We start from the raw sequence: 13,783 nt of genomic DNA on the forward strand, positions 1-13,783 counted from the left end.
TATATATAATCTCCAGTTGTGTGGAGATACTTTCAGTTCAGTTAAAATAAATGAATAATGCCTAGTACACTATTTTGTCGAGCCATAAATATTATATTCACCAGACACATGAACTGTTTTCTCTTTCTAGGGTCCTCCAGGTGCGTTAGCACTTCAAGATTCCTTTAAAGGGCCATTTTACCAGGTATGGGCAGTTATTTTACATGGGACGTTATGGAAGATATATGTGCTTGCACAGCTTCTAATTTCATGTATCATTTGACAACTTTCCCCCAAGATTTTAAATATTTGCTAAATGTCTGGGTTACATAATGGGTTGTTTAGAAAGCCATCATCTGGAAGGGAGGGGAAAGCAAGCATACAGATGGACATTCTCAACCTTTCTAGTTACAGGTCAAGGGGTATCTTCTGCAAGAATCTCCTTCATGGTTACAGATTAATTTTTCGTGTATTTTCCCATCCCGCCAGCTGACCCCAAATGCACAGCCCTTCATTTTTGCCCATTGTGAAACATGTTGGTAACATTCCTGCAGAGTTCCTGGGGATTTTGTTTTACACATTTCGAAATTGGAAAAAAGGAAGAGAGGTTGGGTACTTAGTAATTGACGGGAGGGGGCATGTTCATACCATGTAGACACATCCCATCAAAGACTGCCCTCTAGTGTGTATGGTAAATATTAGTTGAAGAATCAGAGGTAGAAAATCTAAAACACTCCTCTGTGGACACTCTTGCACCAATGTGCACATGGAAAAATTGGATCTGGGTTATAACTTGCACGAGATGACAGCCCTGCATTTTATATATAGCCTTTATATATAGAGCCAGTGTGGTGTAGTGGTTAAGAGCGGTAGTCTCGTAATCTGGTGAACCAGGTTCGCTTCCCCGCTCCTCCACATGCAGCTGCTGGGTGACCTTGGGCTAGTCAAACTTCTCTGAAGTCTCTCAGCCTCACTCACCTCACAGAGTGTTTGTTGTGGGGGAGGAAGGGAAAGGAGAATGTTAGCCGCTTTGAGACTCATTTGGGTAGTGATAAAGCAGGATATCAAATCCAAACTCTTCTACTCTTCTTCTCTTCAAACTATTGGATCCAGTAAATTCAGTGCCACTACAAAATGCATTTCCCTAAATTCTAAGCTTGCCTACTCAGAAGCAGGCCCATACAGATCAATGGGACTTAACTCCTAAGAAAGTTCACATGAGATTGCAGCCTTCAGTATACATATTTATTGTGCTGTAGCTTTTACTGTCTAGAACCCCACTGGGTTTGAGTAATTTGAAATGCTGCTTTCTGCATATGTCTCCTAATCCATTCTCTGGTATGGAGCAGCTAATTACATTGAGATATCCCCCCCCCATAGTTTGTTTCTTGTAATCTTTCTTGGTGTACTTGGCATCAGTTTTAGTAGCCATCTAATTTCACGTTATTTAAGATTAATTTTGTGGCAGGTGACATGAACCACAGTGGAGGTCCTCAGGGTTTGATATACATCTGTCTGCAAGATTCATGTTTCTCACTACCATGAGGCTCTACAAATTCTTAAGTCATCTCATGTTTCCCAATTAATATCTTCTGGCCAAACATGGGCCAGCTGTTTTGCCTTCAAGAAATTAATCATCTTTTAAATCCTCTTACAGTGCATCAGCAAACTCCTCATTTCTGCTGCCCAGGGCAAAGCATTTAATGACTTATTTCCAAGCAAACAACTTGCTTGAAGAGGAGTGCTAAGTTTGGTATTTGGGATGATGGAAGATGACTCACCAATCTAAACCTCAGATTTAGATACTTAGACTCTCTGGAACCAGAGATTCAACTCACAGCAGGGCTGATCCTGCAAGCCTGGTGATGAATTTTCAGAGCAGTATATCACATTAGCAGTATTTAGGAGAACAAATTGTCCTTTCTGGATGTTAAGGAACTATTAAAATGAGTGATTGGTCTTCATATGTTTGACATAAACATCATCATTCTCTTGAAATTATGTTATGTGGCCAATAAATTTCCCATCATTGAGCCTAAGAATAAATTAATTCCTATATGTACAATGCATATTACTATTACTATTATTTACTCACCCTTCCCCCTAAGGTCCCAATTTAAAACAACTTACAAACACAGAAATAGGATGGGTCCTAAAAATGTACGGTACATCTCAAGTGTCAAAAGCCAAGATAAAGAGGTGTATGTGTAATGTATTTAAATCTCTATATGGTAAAGGGATTCATGCAATATTCAAACGATGTTCAGATTTTTATAAGTGTACATGATTAGTTGGCAGTTCTGTTCCTTTGATTTTAGCAAGTTTTCCAAGATCCAACAATAAACTTGTAATTACTAGGCTAAGATTCATTCTTACATAGGCGCGTGGCTCAATGGGCTCCTGTTCTCCACTAGAATTTGCTGAACGTATTCCTGTATTCCAAAGCTGAATGTATTCCTAGTCACAGAAAGGGAACTCTAAAGGTTCCCACCTACATCATAACTAGGTATCTGCAGATGCTTTGTTCCATTCTCTCTCCTGACAACCACCATCGCAAAAATCAGACAGTCAGGAAAGATAATATTCATCAAACCCTGGCCGATGCACCCAAAATACTTCTGTGGTACTGCGTTCAAAATTTTCATACCTCCCATACAAAAGTATGTGCAATATTGAGATGTATTGTGTAGAACTGTATGTGTAGGTGCTCCCTGAGTTAAGTAAGCTGTCTCACATTGAATAGAGGCACAGATTCCTGATTTGTTAGGCAGTCTAAAATAAAGCTGCATTCATAGGCCTCGGCTCGAGACTCGCCATCTCTGAATGCTGATGTTAACATGACCTGACATTCCTGCTAGGTGGTTTGGAATCCAGCTTTCTATTCTCTATTCTTCCAAAGCACCTTTCCAATCCTACCCTCCATGCTACTTTAGCAGGAAGGAACCAACTCATACTTCTCAGATTCTTTCTTCCCCCTTCCACCCTCCCCCACATTTTGAAACTTCCAGGTTGCTTCAACAGAGCACGCTCAGAATTCAGAAGTTCATTTGAATAAATGGAAGTCAAAGCTTTGATTAGGATTTTAATGTTTCACTTTAAATTGGGCTTTATTGACATACTTTAAATTGGGCTTTATTGACATTTGCTTATCACAAAAGTGTCTTTATAAACCCTCCGAGAAAGGAGCAGATGCTAAAGGTTTATGGCAAGGTTAGGGAACCTGCAGTCCTGCGCCAAATTTGGCCCAGCATGGGTCCGAATTTGGCCTGCAAGCCTGTTTTACCAAAACCTCACCCACCTGATATCATATGCATGACAGACAGAGACATGGTTGGATTAGCTGCATGAATTGAGGTCCTTGTGGAAAATGTAATTGTGCCGCTGGTCCCTGCAGAGAAAGCAGGGTTGAACTCACCCCACTTCAGGTAGTAAGTCTTAAGGGCTAGCATTGTTTATGTGGCATTCACCCCTATCCACTTCCCAGTCTTGAATACTCTGGATGGACTTGTGCAGGTAGACTCTGGCTGCAGTGAACAAACTGTGTACCTCTGTTATTGCCAATTCACATAGTCAACTTGGCATGCTGTGTGAATTAGCCCTTGACTTTCTCCCTTTAGCTCTCCTGCAGGAATTTTTGCCTATAACCAGCTGTTTTATCATTTGAAGCTCACATCTTTACCATTAGAGAGCCCATTGTTACTTTGAATAGATTCACATTTAACAGTTTCTTTTGTGTATGCAAAGTCATTTGCGTGATTTATATGGAGTTCTTGAACTGGAACATTTCCATTAGAATAATTTTCCAATATTTAAAATTTATATACATTCTGAAAACGTTGTTTTGTTCCATTTCCCTGTTTTGTCATTCTGATGTATTTTCCCTCCCAATTGTGCTTTTAATGAGCAAATAAAATGCACATACTGTTCTGAAAAGTACACTTATATGCAATGCCGCGTGTTGAGGTTACAATGAAGAGCTTGGAAACGCTTGGTATCATTAAGAGACAGTGATTTTGCTTAAGGATTCCTAGTCTGTTAATTTTAAAATGAACCGAAGAACCAAAGCGCAGAGGCGATACATCCAAATGCTCATGTGAGGAACGATCCAACTATCAAGGTTAGACTTAAAGCTATTTTCATAAAAGCAGGGAAAGAGGAAACAAGAGCCACTAATTCGGTCTCCACTATTTCTACTCTAATGACTGAAGCAGGACTCCAGGACTTCCACAAGAATGATCTATCCAGTCTCCCTACAGCTCAAATAGGGGACTTGGAGCAGGTTGCCCAGGGTTGGTTTTAATAGAATCTGGGCACATATCTGAAGAAGCTTTTCCCAAAGATACACAACTGGTGCCATCATACCTGTTAAGATAAACTGAAAGCATTTTTAACTGCACAGACTATGGACCAAGTTCCAAAAGCAAGGGCATGTTCTCATTGGCTGACCCAAGAATTTCCTTGGCCTAGATGTTGGTCAAAGTCTGAGGCTGTAGTGTTTACTTTCTGGAAGAGCTGCAAAGCTCTCCTCTATAGACCGACGGAAACTCTGCAATTTCTGAATCACAGAATCATAGAGTTGGGAGGGACCATGAGGGTCATCGCATACAACCCCCTGCAATGCAGGAATTTTTGGCCAGTGTGAGGCTCAAACACACAACCCTGACATTAAGAGTCTCATGTTCTACTGAATGAGCTATTGGGCTAAGTTCAAGACATATATACTTTCTGAAAGAGCTGGGATACTTTCCTCTTTAGACCGACAGAAAGTGTGTGGTTTCTGGTTCACTTTTACTGCATATGTTTCTAATTTATTTAATATTTTTATATTATTTCCCCTCCTCCCCATGACCATGAAGGTGTCTGCATGTCTGGGTGTGTATTACTAGGGGCTTCACTCACCTACCTGCTCACCCCTTTGGCAACTGCCCTTCCCCCACATCTGACCTAATCCCCCTCCCTTAACAATATTGTTTTCTTTTTATTACAAGAGTTATCAAGAAAAAATGGGCTTGAAAGGAGCAAAAGGTGAAAAGGTATGTAATTCGCCACTCAGGGATTTAGGGGTGTCATGGTTTGTTTGTCTGCATGCGTTGGCTGAGAAGTAAGCATGGCTTGCACTCACTAACAGCCCAGGCATAACTAAATGTTGCCATACTGTCCAAGTATACCCTATAATCTGCATGTGTAGTTTGTGCATAGATAGAAATGTGTCCTCTGAATGTTTTCCCTGATGCATTAGGTTACAATATTTTGTTCTGTACTCTATTACTTTTCCTGAAGCCAGCTCAATACTTGTACGTGCCTTGACGGTTAGCTCTTATGTTCCTGTGCCGATTGTTGTGGGTTACACATTCGGGCGTTTCATGTAATATAGTCCATGTAAATATTAAAATGGCTTATACTCTGTCATAGGGAGAGCCTTCGGAGAAAGGAGAAAAGGGCGATCCAGTAAGTACAGCCAAAACATGTCACTGTGGTTTCTTTCTAGTATTTATTCTTGGTTTGCTTCATACAGTCGGTGTATTTGCAGAAGTCTAAATAATAAAGTATGAACGTAAAAATATCACAGATCTCATATTGCTGCTGCTACATGTCAACGTGAATCATTTTCAGGAACCTTCCGCAACTGGTACTTTCAAGGTGTTGTCAAACTATAGGTCCCAACCAGCATGGTTAGTGGTCAGGGATAACAGGAATTGTCTAAAACATCTGGAGGGCACCAGTTTGGGGAAGCCTGATTTACAGGTAGCAAGGAGTAGGGACTTTGGGCTCTCTAGATGCTGCTGAACTACATCTCCCATCAGCTTGAGCTGTCATGGGCTGCATGGCACCAGCCGGGATAGGCAGGGATGCCAGGTTTTGTCAGAGAAGGAGGAGCCCCCCCTCCCGCCAGATTCGAGGTGTGGAGTGTTCAGGCAGTGGCAGGAAGAGGGTTCTGCACCTTTGCTGCTGTACTTCCCAGCAAGGGAAGAGGATTTGGTTTAGTCAGTCTCTACACACCTCCAGAGAATGAGATTTCCAGGGTGGAGATGGGGGGCGGGAATGTTTGGAGGGTAGGACTCAGGTCCTCTCACCAAGGACTTGCTGTTGTCTGCGATAGCAGGAACATTTTTCATTCATCTATAGTTAGAAGTTTAACATGCCATTCTCAAAAACATTTTTTGTAGGGTGCATCAGGGGAACCTGGCCCTTCTGGACCCATTGGAATTCCAGGACCACAGGTACATAGGTTATATTTAGTATACAAAATACCACGTTGAAGCTCTGTGTTGCCCTTCTTCTGATTTCTAATCCTTTATTTAATACCATTAATTTTTTTAAAACAGTCTTCTGAGCTATGTACTTGCACAAAATGCCAAAAATATGCGCAGTATTATGGGTTTTTCTCACAAGTTCTGCTGACACCTTAAAATAGTTGAATGCTGTCCAGATCCTGTGTTATTTCTTTGTCCTGTAGTGCCAAATAAACAGTTAACTTGAATGTTAAATAATCACAGCAACTGTGTTCCGATCCAATGACCCCTCTCAGTTGTCTTTTACCAACCAAATTTTGATATGCTGCTACTGCTCCCTGAAACTGATAAAGAAATCATATTATTTTACTTTATTTATGTCTGAATGTATATGACACCCTTCAGTTTGCAAAATGCATAGAGCAGCTAACAAATAAAAGACCACAAATAAATCCCAAATACATTTTTTTAAAACCCCCAGTAAAAACAGCTCTTCATTGGAAACAGTAAAGTCAATTCAAACTGAAATGTACAGGTGTTTTTCTCATGTTTGAAGAGCAGAACAGAGTAAATAATAAAGAACAGCAGCTTCAACATTTCTATTCATATGTAAATGTCAATCATTTGAAAGTGCTATAAAAGTCTGAAAGTTTCACTTCTTAAGTGCTATAAAAGTCTGAAAGTTTCACTTCCCAAAGAAAAGTAAAAAATAAATAAATGCTCATTTTCAAGTTTTTTTTAAATAGAATGAATTCATTTTTTTCCTGTGAATTCACATGTAATATTTGGCATGATTGCAATAATTTTTTTTTTATGGTCTCTCTCTCTCTCTCATTTGCTATGAAATATACCTCAGGCACATAAAAGAGAGAGAGATGCACTTCCTCCTTGAATAAAATTAATTTATACAGCCAAAAGGCTTTGCAATTCTATGCTTTTATTCATAAAAATTCATTCTAGAACTGTCTCCTCTATAGCGAATTTTAAAGCTAATGGTGTAGAGCTCTATTTAAAATGCCCCATTTGTTTAGATGGATTCTAGTTTATTTCATTTTCCCCCTCCCCTAACACTTAAGGAAACTGAAAGAGAGCAAGAACAGATAATGAAACTCACAGCTGGAATGTCTAATGCAATGTAGTTTAGGCAAAACTGGGCAGGATTTTTTATTATTTTTGTAGCATTGTAATAATGTCACACTTTTTTTGATTACATCCTTTGAGTGTATAAAACCGACTGGGATTTTTTGTGCTTTGAGAGAAGACAGACAGATAGAAGAAACTGAGCCCAAGTAAATAATATCACAGGATTTTTAAGGAACCCCAAAGTATCAGTAGTGGTCAGTGGGGCCGAGCAGCATAGGGCAGCATTGCTTACTTGGCTTCCCAATGTGGATGCTGCTACTGGTAACCAAGACGGAGAGGAAGGAGGTGACAGGGATGCTGGTACAATGTGGGTGCAACAGTGGGAGCATCTGATTGGCTATGCCACTGAACCATGCCAACTCCCCACTGCCTCACCCCTCTCGGTTACTGGCAATGACCTCCACATGGGGAGCTAGGTAAGTAATGCCAACCCACTGACTACTACTGGAGAGCATATAACCAGTCCTTTAACTGTACACCTGAACCATGAGGAACTAGACCCACCCACTCCAAAAAGGAAGAACTTTTCACTCTTTATGTTACAGGATTTTAAATGGGTGTGTTCTTTGCTGGTTTTGAACACCTTCAAATAAGGCTGTGCTATATGGACAGTAAATGAATTTTTAGCAAACATTTTAATGTGGCTACTATACAGGAGGAAAACCTTGGCGAATCCCACTATCTACTTAAAAGTAACCCTCTTTTAACTGGCCAAGTGACATAAAAACTCACCACCCTGGTCTTTCTTTTTAATTAACTAGGGCTTAACGGGAGAACATGGAGTACCTGGAAGACCAGGGATTAAAGGAGAAAAGGTATGTTTTGGTGATACAGAATAATAATAATTCTCAAATTAGGTGAAAGACTCCTTGGACTAACCTTTTGAGTGTAGCTGTCCAGACTTAGTTATGAGCAACATCATCCAGTATAAATTATTGCTGCCTTCTTGTTACTGAACAGAATAGGGATTTCACAGTTGAGGCCAATTTTCCTGTTACTGCAGACTCATATCTGTATATCTATTGAACAGATGCAAAAAAGCAGAAACATATCCCATTGTTTACTTGTGAGATCCTTTACCAGTCTGCCCCAGAGCAGTGTATGTCATTAAAATAGGAAACAATACAATAGAAAAATAATAAATATAATGAAATAATTCAATATCTGCAGCACACAGGAGAAATTAAAAAAGCAGTACAGTATTCGTCAATTCTCTAAAAAAAAATATGACTTTAACAAACTGACAATTATTCACCCCTCCTCCAAAAGCCCGCCAAAAGAGGTCAGTATCATGAAGATGCAAGATCCACCTGCTTAGGTGCTGCATTAGATGAGAAAGCTAAGGCTACTGTCAATATAGCTAGGAGGGTGCCATTTTTGAAGCAGTTAATTGTATTAGTAACATGAGTCCTGACAGCAGTTCAAGAAACGAAGATGTTACTAGTCATAATTCAAACCTCTAAGACAAAACATATTAATGAGACATTTCTAATTACTTTCTGTGACTTTACCATTGTTTTCATCTATATTACATAGGGGGACTCTGGTGGAATCATAGGCCCCCCAGGGCCTCCAGGTTCTAAAGGTGACACAGGACCTCCAGGATCAAGCCTTCCAGGAAAACCAGTAGGTATCATAGAGTTATGTGGCAGAAGGGACCATGAGATCCTCAAAACCAACTCCTGTCCCAAGGCAGGACCTTTCACATATGGGCACTTCAGATATAAACTCATATGTTAATTCAGAGTGAGCACACCACAAACTGTGACTGTGGAGCAGAAAGATCCCAAATGTTAGTAAAGTCACTTAAATAATGCAGACGGAGTCCAGAGAGAAGATGAATCCTGTTATAAGGCTTTTGTTTAGGAAACTAAACAAAAATGGTGTATAATCTGAGGAGAAATAAACAGAAAGGGCCTGTACCTAGCAAGAAGGCATTCAACCAAACATATGGAGGAAAACTCCCTCAGAACTACAGAGCACATGCTACCTCAGCATCAGCAAACATCCTGCCTCTCTGTCTGGTTGCTAAGCAATGCAACCTCCACCCATTCCCTCTCTTGGTTAGTTGACTTTAATGCTGACAGAAGTACCCCTTTAGCTGCACACAGAATTTGTCATTTTTTTCTTTCCACACTTAACGTCTTGGGTCAGATTTCCAGACTTTTGACCCTACTGTGTGTGTTTTTTTACTGGTGAAAATCACCTCCAAAACACAAAACAGCCATTTTACAGCGAAGTATATAATATATCATGGTTCCTTCACACACATGCTTTTGTTCATAGTAGATTTTCTTTTCTTTTATTTAAAAAAATCAGGGACCAGCAGGCATTCCTGGAGCAGTTGGTCCACGGGGGCCTAAGGTAGGGGAAACTGTTAGAATTTGTGTTTTTGCATTTCCCAAGTACTGAGTTCTTTTAAAGGTTCATAAACAATGGTTTGCTCCTTCACCAGGGTGAAAGAGGGCTGCCTGGAGTTCAAGGGCCTCCTGGCGAGATGGGTCCAGCAGGAAATGGAACCCAAGGTCCTCCTGTAAGTACATCCCCTCCGCCAGCTTTTTGTGATGTTCATGCAAGGTTAATAATGCCCTATGTATGTCACAATTACTCAGATGATACAACCTTTGTAGTGATCATCCATTTAATATATGATTGGTGATGTACCATTTCCTTTGCACTGTACAGAAACTGTGCATTTTCCGAAGGGATTAAGTTGTTGTAGGGTTTGTATCCAACAAAATCATCTCATTTGTGCGAGGGTTCCATTTGTACAACAGAAATTCCCTTCCCTGTCCTCTCCTCTGTCCCTCCCCCCAATATCCTCTGGAGGGTTGGAGTTTGGGGGGGGAGAGGCGAGCGGGGTGGGGGTGGGAGTTCCATGTTGGAACCTGAAACCCTCACACAAATGGGACAATGCCATTTAATACATCCCCTCATAGTATTTCCAGGGTCACACTGCAGCACCCTTGGGGTATGTAGTGTTTTGTTTTATACCTTCTGGGATATCTTAAACAAGCAGCTACATAAATGCCTTCCTAATCTTGGTTTTGGGAATGGGAATGGAATTGGAAAGGAATGGAAAGAAAGGAGTTACACATTGCTACATCACAGGGCTGGTAGCATGGTCCCAGGCTTTCTTCAGAGTATAACTGTACCTAGAAGCACAGTGGCCTACTTTATGTTAGAGATTAAGGTACATTTGGAACATATTGTTATTTGTCAGCCATTTGTTTGTTTGTTTACTCATTTACTTATAGTTGTATAGCACCTTTTTCTCCAAGGAGTGCAATGTGGTATACATAGTTCTCCTCTCTTCGTTTTATCCTCGCAACAACCCTGTGAGGTAGGGTTAGGGTTAGACAGAGAGCCAGTGACTGGCCCAAGGTTATCCAGTGAGCTTCATGGCTGAGTAGGCATTTGAACCCTGTTTTATTGTTTTGAGGTGTTTAATGTTTTCAAAAAATTATTCATTGCTGCTAACCCAGAAATATTACCTCGGGTTAAGAACTTTGCTTCAGGATGAGAACAGAAATCGTGCTCCAGCGGCAGCAGAGGCCCCATTAGCTAAAGTGGTGCTTCAGGTTAAGAACAGTTTCAGATTAAGAACGGACCTCCGGAACGAATTAAGTACTTAACCCGAGGTACCACTGTATATATATATAAAAATATGAACCTAGAAGTTTACCCCTCCTCCATTAGCTCACTGTAGTCTATACAACTGACTGAATGATGAAACAACTGGATCTCATTCCACCTGCTGAAGCATTGTGTGATCTTTTTATCTGGCTTCCAGTGGCTAGGGTTAACATACCATTTGGAGGTTTGGTTTTAGCATATAAAGCCTTCCAATATTTTTATGCTTTTGGTAAAAAAATCATTCATCATTTTATAGGTTGTTGGTTTTGTTTTTTGTTTTAATCTGGTTACATGCCTTAAGGTTTCATGGTAGAACAATTTAAAAACACAAATCAAAACAAATGATCAATTTTTGCAATACATATCCTACCATGAGAGGAATACAACTGTGGCATGCAGAGTCTTGTGACCAATACATGATAGCTGGGGAATGTTAATCTTCCTACGCACTTCACAGGGGACAATTTTTCCTGAGGATCATTGCTATATCATTTCAGTCTCCCCCACACACTGGCCCTCGTGTTTCAACATTGCCCCTGGCCTTTAATGTCGTAAACAGGGAAGATGGTCAAAATGTTAACTCCAGAGCATTTGATTTTACAAAAGGCCAGCAAGTATTGTGTTTCCCATGCTGTATCATCTTGCTAGTCAAATGTCACCATATTTGTCAATAAAGAAGGATGCATGTTATAATAACCACGGTCCTGAACTGTGCTCTTAATTACAGGGATGCATTGCATTTTCTGTTTGATGAAGCCAGATTAATAAAAATTTCTTCTGTTCGAATTAGAAGCAGAGGGCATAACTCATGGAATAAATTGAAATAAATTACTGTAAATTCACATTCTGGGTTTGAAGCGAGCGTAAGCATTTTATTTAAAATATAAGTAGGCTTTAAAAAAATTGTTCAAAAACTTCCAACATCTGCATTTCTTTAAAAGATTGTGCTGATTTCAGTTTTGTAAAATAAAATACAGTTGTCTTATGGATCTCATAGCAACAATAAACTTTGTAGCAATATAACTGTGTAGGTATTTGTGGATTAATTTTACTGAATGGCCATCCAGTATAGCCAGCCAAATATATGGGTCACTCTCATACTTGGCAAATTGCTTAAGTTTTGGGGGAAATGTGCTGGATATTATCTAAACCAGGCATAGGCAAACTCGGCCCTCCAGATGTTTTGGGACAACTCCCGTGATCCCTAGCTAACAGGACCAGTGGTCAGGGATGATGGGAATTGTAGTCTCAAAACATCTGGAGGGCCGAGTTTGCCTATGCCTGATCTAAAGGATTGTTAAATCACACCCCAGGTGACCCTCCTCTCACTGGATCAGCAAGCAGAGGTGTTCATAATGACTGTATATTTCCATTTGAAATTTATACCTCATGAGAATGAAAAGAGGGCTACCCAAGAGGGCTGAAATGTACAGAACAACAGCAGGCTTCATGCAGGCGCAGTCTCCTTTTGGTTGGAGAAAGCCCTAGGGATGAGGGGACTTAAACAGCTGTTGGGAGGTGGGGACTTTCAGTCTTGGGAACTGATTTTATAGGGTAAGATTTACTGGGGATGGGCTGCTGTGCTCATTAGGCCTGACACTCAGCCAAGCCTTTGAAGATCGTGTTTTTGCTAAAAAAGAGTTACCTCCAACTTTGATCTGTGATTTACTACCAGCTCTCTCTTTGACAGTGCCTGAGAACTGTAATCAAATGTACTCATGTATCACACTGCGATTCTGTACCTGTGACTTGTATTTCTCTTTCATTCTCTCTCTCTCTCTCTCTAGGGTCTTAAGGGGCCTCCTGGGGCACCGGGCTTCCAGGTAAAATACAAAATGGGAAATTTAGGTGAATGCTATTTATGCCTTTATCGTCCAGCTATTTCTTGATGACCCAACTTGTTTCCACCTCAGGGCTCAAGAGGACCTCCTGGATTACCAGGTACTCCAGGAACACCAGGGATCGATGTAAGTACTAACTTTGCAAATGCTGCAATGGCAATTTGTATCCCTTATCAAAGCCAAGAATGTAAAATACAGTACTTTTAATATATCTGTCCATAGGGTATTCCAGGACGTGATGGAAAGCCAGGACTCCCAGGGCCTCCAGGTGACCCAGTATGTATATAAACCAAGGCTCTAATACAAATGCACTTGAGGGTGAATATTGCAAATTTACCTAAAGAGCTGCAAGCATATGAAAGTTTAGGCTTATGTGTTGAATTAATTATAAATAGATTCACAGTTTCAGTCACTTAGGATTTTGTTTGATTAGATGTGGGGAACCTTTGGCCCTCCAGATGTTGCTGAATTGCAACTCCAGTCAGCCCCAGCAAGCAAGGCGAGGGGTAATGGAACATATAGTTCAAAAAGAATATAGTGCAGAAGTGTAGGAGTTGTAGTTCAACAATGTCTGGAAGACGGAAGGTTGCCCAAACCTGAGTCTGATGAACACTTGTACTGTTGTTGCCTGTTAAAAACAGTTACTGTATTTGCATTTGAAAGGTCTAAATTATCTTAACAGGAACACAAGTTCAGATGGCCCTTATAATGACCTTCCTAGCTGTCTCTTTTGCAGGACTCTTGATTGTACTACATATGGAACTACAATGCCTCTGATGGTGAAGGGAAAGTCAACAATGAGTTTTACGCTTTCCTGATGCAATTCAATTCTAGGCTAGATCTGCTGTTGGCTGTATTTTGAGCTTTGAATATTGCACTTGGGAATTTTGAATCTACAGTTGCAATTTATTTAATTTATTTGCACCTTAGACTTTCTTTTTCTTTTTGTAG

At 40.3% G+C, this 13,783-nt stretch overlaps 1 protein-coding gene across 4 annotated transcripts in view; it reads left to right on the forward strand.

The window, feature by feature from the left end:
- The window catches only part of COL19A1 (collagen type XIX alpha 1 chain), a 188,577-nt gene that overhangs the window by 137,123 nt on the left and 37,671 nt on the right, over positions 1 to 13,783 (forward strand). For all 4 annotated transcript variants that reach the window (XM_053381239.1, XM_053381238.1, XM_053381236.1 and 1 more), the window contains exons 18-28: positions 131 to 184; positions 4,968 to 5,012; positions 5,392 to 5,427; positions 6,147 to 6,200; positions 8,117 to 8,170; positions 8,892 to 8,981; positions 9,675 to 9,719; positions 9,811 to 9,888; positions 12,779 to 12,814; positions 12,905 to 12,958; positions 13,055 to 13,108. In XM_053381239.1, coding sequence (XP_053237214.1) covers positions 131 to 184; positions 4,968 to 5,012; positions 5,392 to 5,427; positions 6,147 to 6,200; positions 8,117 to 8,170; positions 8,892 to 8,981; positions 9,675 to 9,719; positions 9,811 to 9,888; positions 12,779 to 12,814; positions 12,905 to 12,958; positions 13,055 to 13,108 — 600 coding nt within the window. The remainder of the gene's footprint in view (positions 1 to 130; positions 185 to 4,967; positions 5,013 to 5,391; positions 5,428 to 6,146; positions 6,201 to 8,116; positions 8,171 to 8,891; positions 8,982 to 9,674; positions 9,720 to 9,810; positions 9,889 to 12,778; positions 12,815 to 12,904; positions 12,959 to 13,054; positions 13,109 to 13,783) is intronic.

Source organism: Podarcis raffonei, chromosome 3, assembly GCF_027172205.1.
Source record: "Podarcis raffonei isolate rPodRaf1 chromosome 3, rPodRaf1.pri, whole genome shotgun sequence".
NCBI lineage: Eukaryota > Metazoa > Chordata > Lepidosauria > Squamata > Lacertidae > Podarcis > Podarcis raffonei.